At 38.2% G+C, this 19,433-nt stretch overlaps 1 protein-coding gene across 1 annotated transcript in view; it reads left to right on the forward strand.

Moving 5' to 3' along the window:
* Positions 1 to 19,433, forward strand: part of LOC126262799 (receptor-type tyrosine-protein phosphatase kappa) — a 709,382-nt gene that overhangs the window by 443,803 nt on the left and 246,146 nt on the right. Inside the window, exons 3-4 of the mRNA XM_049959624.1 lie at positions 3,287 to 3,363; positions 4,766 to 4,900. Of these exons, the coding sequence (XP_049815581.1) occupies positions 3,287 to 3,363; positions 4,766 to 4,900 (212 nt within the window). The remainder of the gene's footprint in view (positions 1 to 3,286; positions 3,364 to 4,765; positions 4,901 to 19,433) is intronic.

Below are 19,433 nucleotides of genomic sequence, written 5' to 3' on the forward strand. Positions count from 1 at the left end.
TGGCAACATCTAACAGTGGTGTGATTAGTTCTGTTGCCACCTGCTTGATTAGGTAGTTTGACACTTCGTCATATCCAGCAGACTTTTTCCTCTTAAGCTTTTGTATAACCTTTGTCACATCCTCTTGAGATACCAGTTTCAGGAACATTCAGTGGCTTGACTTATCTTCCTTGGTTATTGCATGCATGCTTTAGATTTCCTACTGTAACTATGTAACTATTATTCAGGATGTTGGAAATTTGTGTTTTGTCTGTAATGATTCTGTTACTCACTTTCGCCCTTTCTATTTCATTTGTTTTCTGTGTATACTTTCTGTTGCCCCTATCTCAGGCTGTTTTCATCTTATTTGTTGATTTTAAAATAATCTCACTAATTTATTTTGCTTTTTCTTGTCTTGTCAAATGTCTGTACTTCTTCTGGTGCTTTTTGTAGGTTTCAGGACTTCCCCCTTTTTCATCACTCTTAAGGTAGCCTTCCATGCTATTATTTCCTTCATTATCCTTTGCTTCTTTTGGAGAATTTTTCTTTTCCTCTTGGTTTTTGGAAATGCGGTATTGAAGTAACATGTTAAGATTTCTTGAAAAGCATTGTATTTTTCATCTGTTCCCTGAGTTTGAAGAATGACTGTCCAAAGTTCTTTTTTCAACATACCGTATGTTGATGATTTGTTGGTTGAAAAGCCTAACATCTCTTTCTACATATTTGCCTTCTTTAGTGAGTTTAGATTTCCATATACTTGACATATTGTTGAAAATAATCAGATGCAGGTGAAATCTCAAGCAGAGGTGCAAAATCACTCTTGAGCGCCTACAGGGTGAGACCACAGCCGGTGCATCACCCGAAACATGCACGGGCCCGGCGTGGTTGATGCAAGTCTCCCTTCGACCGGCATAGAGATTGCTCTGAGGAGGGGGCAGTCATGAATGTGGACCCCAAAACTGGACAGCCGCGTGGTCCATGTTGGGGTGCGGTAAAAACTAGGGCGAGGGGTTTCTGGAATCTTGTGCTGGAGGAGCATTCTGTCGAGTGTAGAATGCCGTAGAAGCGTCTGCACTGATGTTTACATCGCCTGGCGTGGTGTGCTGGTGGAGGTTAGGGCCGTGTGACTGGTCGAAGCAAACACTGGAGACACGAACACTCCTGGTGTATTAGTAGCACACGGGGTAAAGCGTTGCACTTCACAGTCGAAGGTCTATTCTGCGGTCGCAGCGTCCTGCACTGCCAGAAGAACTAACAGTTGCGACATTGTCTATTGGTGGGAACGAATGCAAGATATTTTTGCGACTTGGTGTCACCAATGTGGGTATTCTGGCTATAGCGACTAACCACACACAGAAAACTCCAACTGCCTAAGACCAGGCACTTTTATTAAGGTTCATATAAATACACAATACACAAAACACAAAGAAAACAATACAGAGAATCATAACACGAACATCATAACCTAACTCTCCCAGAACAATCCAAAGAACGAGTCCCAAAGACCGTTTACTCTACACTTCGCAGGTGGCAGTTACTGGCGCTCAATGGTCAGCACAAGCATCTCCTCAATTTTTTTTCTTTCTTTTTGTATCTTTTTCCATGTCAATATTTAAATCAACACGTATTACATGACCTTTCATTTTGTTTTTTCTAGTAGGTTGTACTTTTTTTTTTTTTTCTTTTTTGACGTAAGTATTTATTTTGCCACTTTCTAATTGGTACACACAGGATACTCGGCTCTTTGTGCACAATATCTGTAATTTCAAAATCTTTCTCTTTACTTTGGGTAAATTTTTGTGTGTATCAATTGTACTGCAATCATAACTCTTGGCAAATATTGCTACTCCTCCACCCTCATATTCTGATCAGTGGAAATTATTTGCAAGAGCGTAATCTTTCATAGTAACACGACATATTTCAATCTCTTTTAATCCATGTTCACTTATACCATTAGTAAGTACTTCTAATCCAAATTTTTTATTGTTCCCATATTGTGCATTTCCATGCAGAATTCTGAGCTTTATTTCTTTCTCCTTATTGATAAGTTCTCAGTTCTTATTTGGTCATCATGTTCACATTTCTTGCTACTAATATTTAACTTCCAATTTTTTTTCTTGGCTTGACTGTACCATAAAAAATCACTGGCCTGAAGTTGAGATGCCATCCTTTTTCTTACAGAAGTTCTTGTAGGCACTGTTTCAGGTAGCTTTTCTTTTTCCTTTTTGTGACTGCTGCTTGCCATTGCTCATCAGCTTTGTTGGATTTGTTTTTTGGACATAGTTCCAGTGAAATATGTTCTTCTTCTGCAGAGGGTTCTGTGTTTATATTTACTGTCTTCTTTTCTATTGAGGATATGTTACAATTCAGCTCAGTCTCATTAGGCCAAGCTATTTGTTGCTGCCCTACATCATTGGGTTTGTTTATTGGATTAATTTGCAGTGACTGTAAAAATAGTTGTAGCTAATCAGTTAATTTATGGCAGCACAGTATTTCAACTAAGCAAAACAAGTGAACCAATATTGGCAGAACTGAGGCATATTTAGCTGCAGACAGATGAACGCAATGAGTTAAAACAGATGGGGAATCAAAGTGAGGACAGTTGAGTCAGTGTTGCTCACACACACACACACACACACACACACGGCTTGCTTTTCAGCTGTACTGCATATGTGAGTCCATGGCTAATTTCTTCAAAAGGGGCTCTGGGTGTCAACATAGTCTAAAATAATTTTATAGCTCCACCCCCTGCTGCCTGTAATTTTCTAGTGAACCAGTACATGAATTGGCAAGCCACAATACATTCATGTAAATGGACTTTTTTAATTGGTGCCTTGACTCATTCCATATCCATGTATGTTGTTCTCATTGATGGGATTTATGGGAAAAAAGAATGAGTGAGTGAGTGATTATGCAAAGATAGAGAGATCTACAAAGAATAGACTGTTGTGGAGAGTTGCATCAAACCAGTTTTTGGATCGAAGACTACATCAGTGTTATACTACATTCAAAATGTGGATTACATGAAGAGACTTCATATAAAGGATGAAGATTTGGCTAATGAATTTTGTCTCCCAATATACATGTCTCAAATTTATATTGTGGCAAGTAATATTTACCTATTAGAAATAAGTTTATGCAGCAAATGGAGAGGGGAGGACAAAAACTGGTTTACTGTTTTAGGGCTGATATTTCATTTTCTCTTTAATTTTGCTTTATTGTGAGACATGTAAACTAGATTTAGTTAATATACTCTTAGTTGAAGGAACTGAGCTGTATTTGATATCAAACATAATCACTCTTTCAGATGACTACAACCGAGTGGTCCTAGATCAACTGGATGATGTTCCAGATTCGGATTACATAAATGCCTCATACATAGATGTGAGTACAGGTACTTAGTATGAAAGAACAAAAATATTTTGTCTAATTATTGTGTTATAAGCATCCATGCCATATCCTTAAACTGTCTTGAAAGTTCTTGGATACCAAGCATACTGGAGCAGTAGTTAACGTACCAAGCTCAACTTTTGGAGAAGTATGGTTCAAATCCCTGTCTGGCCATATTTTTCTTTTTTCTTTCTTTTTTTATTCTTTTTTGAATATTGAATAATGTAAATTCTGGGATGGTTCCTTTTGAAAAGGATGTAATAGATTCCATTCCCACCCATTGTCCTATCTGAATTTGTGCTACATGTCTTATGATCTCTTCATCGACAGGATGTTAAAACATAAGCATCCTTCCTTCCTGTTCCTGTGCCACGTTTCACAAACTACAAAAGAAACTTGCCCTTCATGATGCACTTCCACTCCAAACATAAAAGTTCTACCACATCCCCCTCCAAAATTATGATCATTTGCTATGGTGCCCTTTAATGAACATATCCTTCCCTTACGTCGCTCCCAACATTGCATCTCCATTCATTGGTATTATCCTACTTATCTATCCTTTGTAATCTTGCGGTTAATCTGTATACTGTCCCAGCTTGTAACATTGCTCCCCATAGGTCATAACACTGCAAACTACTTTCGATTAGATTTTCACCACTATCTCTTACTCCATCAAAATCAGGGAAACTTAAGGAAACAGTCATGTCGTCCACCAGGTCTACTGTAATTATTGTGCATAAATCTGTGTGGACATGAAAACCAACTAGTGTCCACTGATCGTAGAAATAAACAACTAGGTTGCAACAAACTCTGCTCATTACAATTTGGTACCAAAGCTGCTTTATAACTTGCGTCATCTATGCCCACAGCTCCTCCTCCTCCTTGTGTCTAATGATCACGTTTTTGATGAAATGCTAAACCTTAATTCTTGTTTTGAAGATAATATCTTGGAACCACTCATATGACAATGGCTCATTCAGCATGTTCAGTACATACAGCAGTTCTACTGTCTCATTCCTCAATCTCTCCTTTTGTCCCTGTTATCCTACCTCTGCTTCTAGTCCTCCATCCTTCTATTTCTGTTCCAGTTTCATTACTTTTCGTTGCTGGTTTCATTTCTCCTATTGTATTATATTTATAAATCTGTTTATCCAGTGAGTGTAACATACCGATGATCTCCTATGTGTTAAATCTACTGCATGCCTCCAATAAAAAGTTGTTGTTTAAAAATTTTCATACAGTTCAACATCAGCTCAGACAAATAAGAAGTTGTTACACAGATGACATATTGTTGCTACATAGGTCACAAAGTTTTGTGTTACATGTAAATTTTCTACTATGAAGTGATGTTGATGATATCTCTTACTTATTTCTTGATTTTATTCTTTTCTTGCAGAGCTTGCTCAAACCAAATGCATACATAGTGTGTCAAGGTCCAACAGAGGTGACAGTGACTGACTTCTGGCGGATGGTGTGGCAGGAAAATGCCTGCTGCATAGTTATGCTCACAAAAACATTTGACTTCATTCGAGTAAGTGCGAGAGTAGCCTTAAGCAGCTCCTTGTGCTGTAAAGTAAGGGAGATGTCAGGACATTAGGCCTAAGACGTGAGTGTTTTGTGACAGTGGCAACTTCACTGAAAAGTTATTGGGGCCTTAAATGCACAGTTTTTTTTTCAGTGATTTGAGAAAATATCGTTCTCTTCATGTGGTTATTTACTTTTTTGTCTGTGTTCTGAACTAGAAATGATATGCACATATCACTTTATAGATTTTTGTGAATGTTTTTTTTTTTTTTTCGTAGCTGTGATTTTTGTCATTTAATTGATTGATTGCTTTATTAATCTATGAAACAGACCATGTCATATGGATTTCGTTATGTAAAACATTGGAATTTTTATGGCTTAAGATTAATTGCTCATACAGGAATTGGCAATGATTTTTTAAAATCTAATTACATTTGGTTTTTTTACAGTCTTAGTTAATTAGTATTTCTATGTACACATTATAGACAGTACTTCTTCTAATAGCTAACCTATTTTTAATTTTAGTACTCCATTGACATGTAAAGACTTTTATTTTGTAAATGATCTTTCAGTTTTGTTTTGAAAGAGTAGATAGTATCTATGTCCTTTATTATAGCATTGTATAATAAACTCTGCTGAGCTTTAACTTTGTTTTTTTCTGTTCAGATGCAAATTGTAACAGTTTATGGTTTCATAATCATGTACTAAACCATTTTTAACATAGTGGTCAATATTTTTTTAGAATACATAACACTCTGAAAATTATATTCGCAAGGCACGGTTAATATTTCCAGCATTTTAAAATGTTTGAGGCAGTGATCTGTTTTTCCAGTTTTGGTCATTATATCTATTGCTCTTTTTTCCAGTCTGTACAGCCTGAATATTTATTGTAGTCACTCGCCAAAAAATTATGCCACAGCTAATAACCGAATGAATATAAGCAAAATACGCTGACCTGATACATGAAATATCGTATATTGATGTAAGAATTCGAAGGGCATAGCGTGCTGGAGGGATTCTATTACTAAGTATTTTTACATGTTCTTCCCACAGTCAAATGCATTCCCACAAATTTTATGTTTTCCACACATTGCATAACTTCATTATTTATTTTCAGGTTGTAATCTGGCTTTTGTTTCTGTAAAAGTTTGTAGTGCTTACTTTCTTTAATTAAGAGTGACTTTATCATTTATTTCCCATTCGTATATGCTGTTAAGTGTTTCTTCAACTTTCTCTCTTAGTGCTTCTAGTGATTTGGCAGTGATCTGTACATTTGAGTCATCTGTGAACACTATTATTTGTCCATGCTCCACACTTTGTGGGAAATCATTTATGTAAATTAGGAACAGTACTGGACCCAGCACACTACCTTGCGGTATCCCTATATTTATATATTTGGGGTCAGAAGAATGTTTTTCAGTATATTTGGAGCTACTTGATGTATGTGTAATCTCAGTGTTCTACACTCTATTATCTAGATATGACTTAAATCAGGGATGCGCGTGTGTGTGTGTGTGTGTGTGTGTGTGTGTGTGTGTGTGTGTGTGTGTCATACTGGCTGAAAGCTTATTTGTGACAGTCTTTTCAATGTGCCTATCTGCAACTCAGCATCTCTGCTGTGTAGTGAGCAGCAAATTGTTATATTTGAGACTCCATGTACGAGGATGTTGCCCTTTGGAGTTGATATCATATGAAGAACTTGATTTAGTTTATATAAAAAGATATTCATATCTCTGGTAGAGATCTGTATAAACATAAAATAGTTAATTTTTTACCCTTGTCTTGGTCCCTTAATTCTCTTGCAGTTAACTCAAAATGTTTCTCTTCACTGATTGCACATAGATTACTTCTAATATTATATGGATAATTTTGTTTCACATAGGTACAACAACCTCCACACTTCGTAGATATTCCACTCATGTTATCTAAAGCTTCAAGACATCAACATGAACACAAAAAGAAAGAAAACATTCTAGTTTCAATATGAATCCTTTTTCATATTAGAGTACAAATGTGTATTTTCATTCTTTTTTTTTTTTTTTTTTTGTCTGTGTGTCGATGACTCAATGCTTCTACTTTCTGGTGAGTGGTATCCTTTACTACTAAAATATTTACATTCTGTCAGAACTTTTCTGCCATAATCACCCTATGTTGTTGTTGTGGTCTTCAGTCCTGAGACTGGTTTGATGCAGCTCTCCATGCTACTCTATCCTGTGCAAACTTCTTCACCTCCCAGTACCTACTGCAACCTACATCCTTCTGAATCTGCTTAGTGTATTGATCTCTTGGTCTCCCTCTACAATTTTTACCCTCCACGCTGCCCTCCAATGCTAAATTTGTGATCCCTTGATGCCTCAAAACATGTCCTACCAACCGATCCCTTCTTCTAGTCAAGTTGTGCCACAAACTTCTCTTCTCCCCAATCCTATTCAATACCTCCTCATTAGTTACGAATCACCCTATACCTTCTTTTTTTATTTTGAACATAACAATCTTTATATGTCTGTTTCAGCTGAAGTCACAGTTTATGTAATTGTTTTTAGAGTCCCTTAATTTTCATCTAGTGCCTCTTCTGCCATTAATTATTTGATCAATAATTCAGACTTCTTACATCAGATAAATACCAACAGTGATGAAGTTAACAGAATAAACTTTCCAGAACAGAGCACCCATAACTCACTGATCACTGCATCAAGTAATTTTCAATTAGTAGCAAACTGAAGGAATTTGTGTGAGATGAATCACTGTATTTTTATTAATGCCATTGTCAAACATAGGTGCTGCAGAATGAAATAATTATTTGACCTTCAACAAAGAAAAAATATCAGAAACCAGTTTGTTGCAGGAAGTGAATAAGATTTCCAGTGCAATTGATGTATTGAGGCATGTAGTACTTTAGGTGATGTCTTGTGGAGTTGTGATCTGTATATAAAAGGCAACTGACTGATTCACTCACTGTCTCATCATTGGTTCAAATGGCTCTGAGCACTATGGGACTTAACAGCTGAGGTCATCAGTCCCCTAGAACTTAGAACTACTTAAACTTAACCAACCTAAGGACGTCACACACATCCATGCCCGAGGCAGGGTTCGACCATAGCGGTTCCAGACTGAAGCGCCTAGAACTGCTCGGCCACACCGGCCGGCTGTCTCATCATTGCACATCCCAAACCACTAAGGACAGAAACTTGAAATTTACAGAGAGGGATGATTTTAGATGTAATTTAAAAAGGGATTTTTTCAGTTTTCATCCCTAAGGGTGTGAAATAGGGGATGAAAGGTTTTTGAAAATATATCGCTATTAAGGTAATTTTGAGGCAGGTCCTACAAAAATTGGTATTTGGTTTCTTTGTGAAAAATAAGCAAATACATGTTACAGCATTTTCATAAATTTAATCACAAATGGGCTGAAGTAGTGGGTGAAAGTTCGTTTTTGAAAATAAATCATTATTAAAGAAATTGTAAAGGTTTTTTAAAGCCACATGTATGAAAATTGGTATTCGACTTCTCAGTTCCAACTGAAAAAAAATATGAATTTTAGTGTTTCTGGAAATTCAGCCACTAAGGGAGTGAAATAGGGGATGAAATGTTTTATGAAAATATGTAAAATATGTGTCTGTGTTGCTAGGGAACATTTGTTGTGAATGAGAGGGGGGGGGGGGAGGAGAGAGAGAGAGAGAGAGAGAGAGAGAGAGAGAGAGAGAGAGAGAGAGAATATGAGTTAGGAGATGAAAGTTTCTATGGAAGTATCATTACAAGAAAGCAAAAAGCATGATTAACAGAAGCCTGTGACTCCAGCCTCCAAAACTGCTCTCTGGTCATAAATACATGCAGAAAAGACCATGCCTCTATGGCCTTAATTGATGTGAAAAGTTTAAAAGCTGTTGCAATTTATGAACAACTTAAAAATTCGATTAAAGAAAAACAAAATATTTGCGGACCATACAGTCTGCGTGAACGAAGCAGTAGGCACTAAGCTGGTCATCAATAATAAGTAAAATGGAAACATTGTAATCCTCAGTGACTGGACTTACAAAGTACTGGAGAAGGTTGCTGTAAAGGAGCAAAGACTTAATGTGACAAAAGTGATGTCAGAAGTTGTACAATATATTGAACAAACTGTTTATGCAATCACAGCTCCACTCTGATTACTGAAACTGGACAGCCAAACCAAAAGGACAATCTTGAGACCTCTAATTATTCCAGAGACAGCATTAATATGATGTAAATGATGCCAAGACCATAGAACATGATATGACAAAGATATACCAGGTGTACCAATATGATATGAGCGTTAAGATACAACTGTGTCGATAGGGAACATTTGTTGTGAACGAGCCTTAATTTTTTGTTTGTTTTGTTGGTATGACATCTATTAGAGATATTTAGTATACATCAAGTCATGGAACAACCGACATCATATGTTTCCATCGTGTTAATAATGTCAAATTTTGTACCAAAAAGTGATGATTTGCGGAAAGCATTAATTTTTTTGTTTTCATTTGAAAAAAAGTGCTGCAGAGTCGCATCGAATGCTTGTTGAGGCATATGGTGATCAAGCTCTATCAGAAGCAACATGCTAAAGATGGTTTCAATGGTTCAGAAATGATGATTTTGATGTAAGAAATGAAGAATGTGGAAGACCACCAAAAAAGTTCGAAGATGCCGAATTGCAAGCAATATTGGATGAAGATGATACTTTGAGTCAGAAGCAAATGGCAGCAATGCTAAGTGTTGCACAACAAACAATTTCTAACCATTTGAAAGCTATGGGAAAGATCCCATTCCTCAAGGTCCTCCATAAACCAATTGGCCACAACAGCTTCCCATTGCCACTCCATCAGTCTGTTCATAGTACTGATCATTGAACAAAAAGTAGACCGCAGATCGTGGTCGTGCGGTAGCGTTCTCGCTTCCCACGCCCGGGTTCCCGGGTTCGATTCCCGGCGGGGTCAGGGATTTTCTCTGCCTCGTGATGACTGGGTGTCATGTGATGTCCTTAGGTTAGTTAGGTTTAAGTAGTTCTAAGTTCTAGGGGACTGATGACCATAGATGTTAAGTCCCATAGTGCTCAGAGCCATTTGAACCATTTGAACAAAAAGTAAGTGGAAGTCAGCACATGTCGAAACAAATTTGTTAACTCGACACCAAACTTAACCTCAATTAGCTGCAATGAATCAGAGAGAGGAACGCGAGTGAAAAGAGAAACCATCTCAAAACTGACTAAAATATCAGAGTCATTCAAATGCAATCCCTGCAATCGATGTAAGAAATCTGTAGAGTTCTTATGTGGTGTTCACATCTACCTACTAGTGGGCTCAACAAACTAGCAAGGTGTTTAGCTACACAATATGTTGGAGCACCAATATTAGAAACAATAAGTTTCAGTGAGACAGCCTCTTTATGGACCTTAGGGAGGCCATATAATCTAGGTGGTACAGCACAGTAAGAATTAAGACTCTTGATTGTCTCCTGTGACAAAGAACTTTTCTTCTTTCTCTCAACACTCTCGGTAGGGCAGCACCGATTTTGCGATACACCGAATCAGAAAGTAGACACTGCATCTTTTGAATGTAATCATACTTGTTCAAAACAAAACCATGGCATTTCCCTTGTCCACAGGTAAAGTAACAATATCAGGATCCATTCTGAGTGAACGTAAAGCAGCCACCTCAGCTGCTGTAATGTTACACCCGTAAGTTATTTGAACATTCAATTCGCCAGGAAAAGTTAAGGTCTCACATTGTTTACCTCTATGGGGAGGAAGTGTATAGTTGCTTGCGGATGTTGGTTAAACTTTGCAGCAGTAGAGTAAGGTTGCAGTAGAGTAAGGTTGGAATGTGCATTATCGTTTTTATTGAAGTGTCGAAATCATAGTGTGGTTCAAACGTTTGCTAAGGTTGTGCATCATATTAATTCTCATGCCACCAATCACATCAAGCAGCGTGTTGGTTTAGCTCTTGTTCATGAAAGGACCCACTATAATCGCCATCAATTAGATTTTGTTTCTAAGGAATTATTTCAGCTTCATTTAATGATGATGTCCAATGTTTTTGAATTTTCTTGGGATTGGGTGGATGGAGCCTCTTGGTCCCAGTCTAACTGGGAATTTCAATTTGTAAGTGCTCGTGATTCAGCAAAGTGTGAACGTTTGCTTGGCTCAGTGTCTAATCCTAATTTTAATTTTCGACCTTCTGTGATCAATCTCACAGAGAAAATGATTGATGACACAGCTTTGTCCCTGCTGGGAAAAGATTTGAAATTCGCACCAACGCCTAAGAGTTTGCCAGTCGTTGATTTTATTAGTTCTATTGAATAGGCTGTTTATAAAATACCTTCCGAGGCTTTGGAAGAGGTTAGGAGGGAAGCTTGTCGTGTGTTGACTGGAGCCCGTCCACCCAAGTGTAACATTACAGCAGCTGACGCGGCTGCATTATGTTCACTCACAATGGATCCTGATATTGTTATTTACCTGCAGACAAGGGAAATACCACAGTTTTGTTGAACAAGCATGATTACATTCAAAAGATGCAGTGTCTACTTTCGGATTTGGCATATCGCAGAATCGGTGCTGACCCTACTAAGAGTGTTGAGAGAAAAACTAGTAACCTCCTGAAGAAAAGTTCTTTGTTACAGGAGACAATCAAGAGTCTTAATTCTTACTGTGCTGTACCACCTAGATTATATGGCCTCCCTGAGGTCCATAAAGAGGTTGTCCCATTGAGGCCTATTGTTTCTAATATTGGTGCTCCAACATATCATGTAGCTAAACATCTTGCTAGTTTGTTGAGCCCACTAGTAGGTAGGTGTGAACACCACATTAAGAACTCTGCAGATTTCTTACATCGATTGCAGGGATTACGTTTGAATGACTCTGATATTTTAGTCAGTTTTGAGGTGGTTTCTCCTTTCACTCATGTTCCTCTCTGATTCGTTGTAGCTAATTGAGGTTAAGTTTGACAATTTGTCAAACAAATGTGTTTCGGCATGTGCTGACTTCCACTTACTTTTTGTTCAGTGGTCAGTACTACGGACAGACTGATGGACTGGCAATGGGAAGCCTGTTGTCACCTATTGTGGCCAGTTGGTTTATGAAGGACTTTGAGGGATGTGCATTGGAGTCAGCAACCTTGAAACATGCGTCTTTTTTCAGAAATGTAGACAATACTTTTGTTGTTTGGCCTCATGGTAGTGAGAATTTAAACCAGTTTTTGGAACACTTGAATTCAATCCATCCGAATATTCAGTTCACTATGGAGGTGGAAAAGAATGGATGCCTTCCCTTCCCTGAGGTGTTGGTCAGAAGGAAGACTTGATGGTACGTTGGGACATTCTGTTTATAGAAAGCCTACTCACACTGACTTGTATCTGTGAGCTGATAGTTGTCACCATCCAACTCAGCGTGAAGGAGTAATTCGTATCTTGGTTCACAGGGCCCCCGTTATCTCAGGCCTTGAAAGTTTGGCAGCTGAGCTATTACATCTCGAAGTCACCTTTCGTCAGAATGGTTATAGTGAGAGGCAGATCAAATGTGCGTTATGCTATCAGCCTTCTGTGCAATGGGTGAGTGTCAATAGCAACGAAGTGGCACCTACGTCTACGGCCTTTTTGCCTTACACAGGAAGCATTTCCGACAGGATTGGCTGTATTATGTGGAAATATGATGTGAAATGTGTTTTTCGATGACCTTCTAAGATTAAGGCCCTGTTGGCGCCCGTAAAAGATGATCTTGGTTTGCATAAGGCTGGTGTCTACCGTATTCCTTGCAGTTGTGGCATGTCATATATTGGTCAGACAATCAGGACTGTGGAATACCGGTGTATTGAGTATTGAACATAAGCATCACACACGCTTACTACAGCCGAGCAAATCCACTGTTGCAGAACATTGCCTTGACACTGATCATCCTATGGAATACAACAACACGGAGATTCTGGCTTGCAAGTCCAGCTAATGGGATGGTGTTATTAAGGAAGCTGTTGAAATCAAACTATCAAGCAACCTTACAAACAGAGATGGTGGATTTTGTTTAAATGCTGCTTGGGATCCGGCTCTGTCTCTCATCAAAAAACAGGAGGACAGAATTAGTGCTACCTCACCTGTTGATTAATAGTCACTATTGATATTTCTGATGTTGGTTATCTTTGTTTGTGTTGACACTTGTTTTGTGTGTGGTATCTTCCTTATTTCTCCTTTGTGAACCGAGGTATTAAATTCCCTTGCACATTTCTGCCTCCTTGCATTTGTGCCTTGAGAATGGCAGGGTGTGCACCTGTTGAAATATCGGTGGTGGTCAACGTCACCCGGCAGCTAACCCGTAAGTTATTTGAACATTCAATTTGCCGGGAAAAGTTAAGGTCTCACACTAACAAGCTGTCCATCCACTGCTAAACTATGGCCAAGAGACATCTGGACTAGCCAGTTGCTGGGCATGCAGCACAACATTATGTACTTGACTTTGACTGCTTCATAGCCTGTACCATCTGGATTTCTTCCACCAACATCAACTTTTCCGAACTGTGCACATGGAAAATCTCCCTGCATTGTAAACTTCACTAGTCCTTTCCTTCACCTGCCTAGCATCTTCCCTGCTCTCATTCCAGTCCTACACATACCTTCTTTTCTGCCTGTGCACCTACATAGCCATTTATCTATCTCTACTTCTCTCCTATCATCTCTCCCCCTCCACTCTCCATACCCCCCCCCCCCCCCCTCCTTCCAGGTTGCTCTGCCCCCACACGGCCACCCAACACTTCACCTATCAACCCACACTATGCTGTCCCTGCAACATCCCTGCACTCTCCCATATGCAGCATTAGCATCTTTCCCCATCCCTACCCCCTACCTTACTATCCCTCCCAGTCTTTCACCCCATATCTCTTCTGCAGCCCCACTTCTCACCCCAGCAAAGATGGTTGCTCATCTCAGACACAGTTGAGTCTTAGCATATGATGACAACAATGGCTGGCTTTGTGTGTGTGTGTGTGTGTGTGTGTGTGTGTGTGTGTGTGTGTGTGTGTGTGTGTTGTTTCGTTTTGTCTATGACTGATGAAGGACTTAATCCGAAAGCTTATAATATCTAGTAGTCTTTTTGCAGTGTGTCTGTTTACCAGTAAATGCATCTTCTGTGTAGTGAATAGCATCTATCCTTTTCATATTGTTGTTATTCCATGCTGAATTTTCCTTGCTTGATTAAGTTAAAGGTTGGATCTAGATGGAAATAGGAATGAAGAATATTATAAAAGCAGCTTGTACATAAAGATAAGAATCTCCAAACTTTCAAGTGGTTGCTGGTGTTGGTCCAGCACTGCTTCAGAAGTTTACAGAGGGAACTTCCTCTACAACAGTGTTTCGTTCCAAGCAACTACTTGACCTGAGCTTATGCCCCATCCAATTGTGTCACATCTACCTCATTTTATACATCCTCTCCTCTTCCTTACCTACCATCATTTCTATGTTTTAATTATCTCCCCTTTCCGTTTTTCATTCATGTTTTGAGGCTTTTCTTTTTCTCCCCTTCTGTTGAATGTTGTTTAACTACTTATTGTTGTTTATGTGCTTGTACATTTTTCATTCTCTGTTGCTGCCGATTTTTGCCTTGCCTTAAATTTGTAAGATGTTTCTTACCCCTGGGTTACAAAATCTCACCTCTATCATTTGCATGAAAGGAAAAGCCTTTCCTGCTTTCATCTCATCTACTGCTACCATTTCATTGTTAGTTGATTTGTTATTCTGTTCTGATGTATTTCCCTTGACTCAGGTGTATGAATGATTTTCCTCTGGAACTGCTGAATGTTACAATCTCTCTGGTTGTTCCTTCACCTTTGCCAGATGAAGGAACCCTTGGTTCCAAAAGGCAACAAATGTATTATTTCTGTCATCACATGATAAACACAAGTTTTAAAATCTTTTTTCATAGAAACTTGTTTTTACATTTCATGATCAACTTTCTTCCATTAAAAAGGGAAGTGACTTTGTAGTAGTATGGATTGTTCTCCTGTGACACAGTTTTAGTCCTGTAGTTGCTCTCCAGGAATGAGCTATGACTACTGCTTCTGCTGTTATCTCAGTTGACAAGAGTGCATCCAACATTACAGGTGGTTTAATTGCAAGAGCTCTTATCTTGTAATATGAAGATACACCATTTCACATTTCCAGCTCTCTAACACTGCAATAAGCTTAGTTACTTTGCAGTTCCATTACTTTGCTAAGTTTTGATCACACGGCATGAAAGAAGGAGATAGCCAATTACACAATACGGAAAAATTAAGTCTCAAATTTTCAGAAAGAAGAAATTTCAGTTTGAATCACAAATGAAAAGAATCAGTACTTATCCCTTATACTGCACAATGTGAAACATGATGGCATAGACTATTAAAAAAAATAAAAAGAAGCATCAAATTATTCTCTTTGTTGCCTTCTGTATTTCCCTAAATCTTTTTGATTCTTATAATTTGTGTTAACATCTGAATTATCAGTACAGAATATGCTACTGGCATATACACTCCTTTTGCTTCCTTAGATAAACATAAAACTTCATTTTAGTGTTATTTCATAATTATGCACATCCACTTCTGTAATATGTCTAATAAACATTTTAAGATGTACACTTAGTCTGCTATCAAAAAACATGCCTGCTTGCAAGCTTACGGTATTGTCAACAGGAACTAAAGTGTTGGCTGCAGTAGAGAGAGAGGAGAATTTGTCTCATTTTGTTAATGAAAACATTCTGCCTGAGCAGCACTAGTTTTTCGTAGACACAAAAGGGAATATTTTCCAAGAGAAACTTTAGGTGGTCAACTGGTGCTATTCTCATCCTGACTGGCATTCAAGTAGTGTCTGTATCAACAATAAACACAGCAGTCTACATCAATTGATCAACAAAATTTAACTAATATAGCCAGTATTTTCTTTAGTTTCATTTTATGTTCTGTTATATGTTCTTCTTTTTAATGCCACCCATTCAGATTTATGAATGACTTCGAGAAACTTTTTGGGATAAGATTTTATATACCTGGTCTTTTGAATGTAGTCTGTAGTATATAACATAGTATTACATCTTTAGTACATATGTAAGTTACAAGAACTATTTTCTTCCTCTCCAAGACTCCGAAGTCTCAGCATCAGGACTGGTGGATCAGACCTGTTGCTGGTGGCAGGTAAATACCTGGATCATTGGCTCTGCCCAAGCTATTGTTCACACATACCATCCATGACAAAATTCTGTTCTAATCTGCCACTTGAACCATGCAGCTTCCCTGCACCAATCTCTATTTCTGCCAGCAGGGATACTAAATCTCTACCCTCTGAAAAGGCGACAAAGGGCCAAAAATGGTCCAGTTTGAGCCATGACCTCTGTTGCAGGACTGGCGAGGGTGCAACATTCCCCAGCAACAAATCAACCATCGAAGCATACCGACACATCTTGTTCTGCCAGACTGGTGGAAGACTGCAGAGCCTGGGGTGGTCAGGTAGGGGTGAGGACTGTTCCACTGGCAAGCCAGGGAAAGAGTGCACTGGTTCAAATTCCATGAGCTCCACATTGGTAGGCAAGGGAGATAGTTCCACTGTCTCTCTGTTCCACAGTCGAAGTAGGATGGTGTAGGGCACAGTGGGGGCAGTAGCAGATGAGGACGCTGTGAGAGTCTCTCACTGGAACACCACCAGCTGGCTTGGAGATGGAGGGGTTGAAGGTCCAGCAGGTCATGCCATCCCTGCTACCAGCTGAAAGACCAGGCCCAGACTATTTTCATTGTCATCATTCTCTCAGACACTGATGATTGTCCCTATTCTCAATTACAAATACATTTCATGTGTTTCATAATGGCTTTAGTCATCGCAGTGCATGCATGCATGTCCAAATGAACGTTAAATCATTCTTTTTAACAGCACAAGCAGTGTTTTGGGGGCGAGATTTGTGATGAAGAAAGGCCTAACAATGGAAATTCCTCCTCAGTCTAGCTATCTTCATTGTCAGTTGTCTCTGACAGAAAATCAGCATCTGAGTCTAATAATTCGCTTACAGATTTGGTATAAGAGTTCTCAATAATATATTAAATTTTTTCATTAGTGACACCCCACTAAGATGAATTAACTCCAAGTTATTATTATGGTCAAGTAAAACACTGTCTAACTGATGACGCAAATAACAGCAACAACACATGAAAGATGTTTGATAATTACGTGATAATATGAAGCATGCAAACCTATCTGACAATCCATATACCACCATTCAAGGCAGCAATTATTGACCAAACAAAAATAGAATGCAATAAAACAGCAATATTCTAAAACGAAGTTGAGCCAGGTTTCAATTGACAGCTCCCACTGTTCTATGTATAATTCATGAAATTATGAAAAGACAGAAAACTGTGGTACACCACTGTTGAAAGTAGAGGATTTTTAGAAAATCGAAACGGATGTTATTTATCCCTGCTGCCTTGTTTTACAGGTCTGCAAAGGATCTATCAATGTGCTCTTTCTACCTATGCACCGTTTTTTGTGTTTAGCTGTGGAATTCCTTTGGACTCTTAATGTTAACACCCCTGCTTTTAATTTCACATAATAAATACCAAAGAAACCATTTGCAACAGAAAGGAATCGACATCCCTGAAAATAGCAATCATGGAACTGGACAGACAAATTTGGGCACAAAGTGACTGTGAAAAACTTTGTGCAACAGAAGTAATACTTCAACTGAGAAACAAAAGGAAGGAAATACAAAAATGTCAGAGAAAGATAGGAACACAGCAATATAAGATACTTAGAAATGAAAGCAACAGGAAGGGAAAGAAGCCAATGCAAATTGACTGCAAAAAATGTGAGAAATCAAAAAGGAATGGTCATCAAAAGGGCAGATTTAGCATACAGAAAAGAAGATTTTACCGTATGCTAAATCTGCCCTCCTCATGACCATTTCTTTTTGATTTCTCCCATTTTTGTGCAGTCTTTTTGCTTTAGCTTCTCTTCTCTTCCTGTTGATTTCATTACCAAGTGTCTTATATTGCTGTGTTCATATCTTTTTCTGACAGTTTTGTATTTCCTCCCTTTTGTTTCTCAGTTGAAATATTTCTTCTGTTGCCCAAAGTTTTTCACAGTTACTTTGTGCCTAAATTTGTCTATCCAATTCCATGATTGCTGTTTTCAGGGATGTCCATTCCTTTCTGTCACAAGAGGTTTCTTTGGTATTTATTATTTCAATATCTACAGTCTCAGAGAACTTCAAACACACATTGTTGTTCCTCAATACTTCAGTGATCACTTTCTTGAGGCATGACTTTCTAAAACTTCTAGCTACTCTTCAGTCTTAATTTAGTAATGTTTTTGTTTCTTCTTTTGCTGGTGCCTCTGTCAAAATTTCTAGTGATGTCTTTATTTCTTCCTGTCATCTTTTTTTGGTTTCTTTTTCCTTTTATGATAGTTGAAAATTTTGGAAATCTGCATGTCTAATTTTGTGGCTACATAGGCTCCAAAATTACAGTGATAGTGTAAAAATTTAGCTAATGAATGATAGTCGCTCACCATTTTTCTAAGATGAAGAGAAAGATCTCATTTTCAGATTAGATTGACTGAGTTTCAGTAAACCTGTGAAACTGTTTGCAGAACACTTGCAACATTTAGTACGAAATTGTAAATATCTGAAGTGACTTTGTTACAATAACAGACAGAAGATAAGAATTGGGGATTATCAGTTTAAGGGACAGAACAGAATACTTTAAACATTAGTGGCCAGAATGAATGGACTTTTCTATACTTAGAAATGGCTCTGCAGTGCCTAGTACATGGAATCCAGAAAATGACAAAGATTAGTGTTTAATTCCTCATTGAATAGATGAGTCAAGCTAGTGTGTTTTAAAAACTGCAATAGGAGGATAACCTGTAAGATAGAACAGGCTGACTGACAGTCTATCAGTGTGAAAGGAGAGTAGGAAAATAAAAGAATTATACTTCAAAGTGGTAAGGACTTGTATATTTCAGAATATGAAAATAAATTTGAGTAACTATATTGTATTTAAAAAATAGATGTGTTGAAGGTTATGAAGGTAATAGAAAGTGACAGTAAATGATGTGGAAAGGATATCAGTGAGACATTACCTTATTTTAGAGCTCAAATTGAAAAAATCACAGTCCTGCTGAAATAATTTATTGAAGCATTTAAGTCTAGGCTGTTACTGAGTGATGAGGGTGTGCATCTAAGAGACTGTCCAGACATATTTGCAGACAAGATCAGTGGGATAGTTACAAGAGATCACAGCTGGAAAAATTCTTGATATGAATGTGTAAGAATTTGATACCAGAATAGATACATCTTCCACAGATATTTAGCTTCAGGGAAGAAAGCATTTGATATGAATGGGATGCTTGCTGCCAGCATATACGAGGTCTGTCTAAAAAGTATCCAGCCTTTGATTTCCCTCCACAAAATAGAGATGATAGTGCAGCACCTCTGTACACAGTAAAGGAAGAGACCTTTATGCGCATGTGTGAATTTTGTCCCTGCCTTCCGGCCTGTCAGTTCTGAGCTGTTAGTTGCTGCCTCT

Source organism: Schistocerca nitens, chromosome 6, assembly GCF_023898315.1.
Source record: "Schistocerca nitens isolate TAMUIC-IGC-003100 chromosome 6, iqSchNite1.1, whole genome shotgun sequence".
Lineage (NCBI taxonomy): Eukaryota > Metazoa > Arthropoda > Insecta > Orthoptera > Acrididae > Schistocerca > Schistocerca nitens.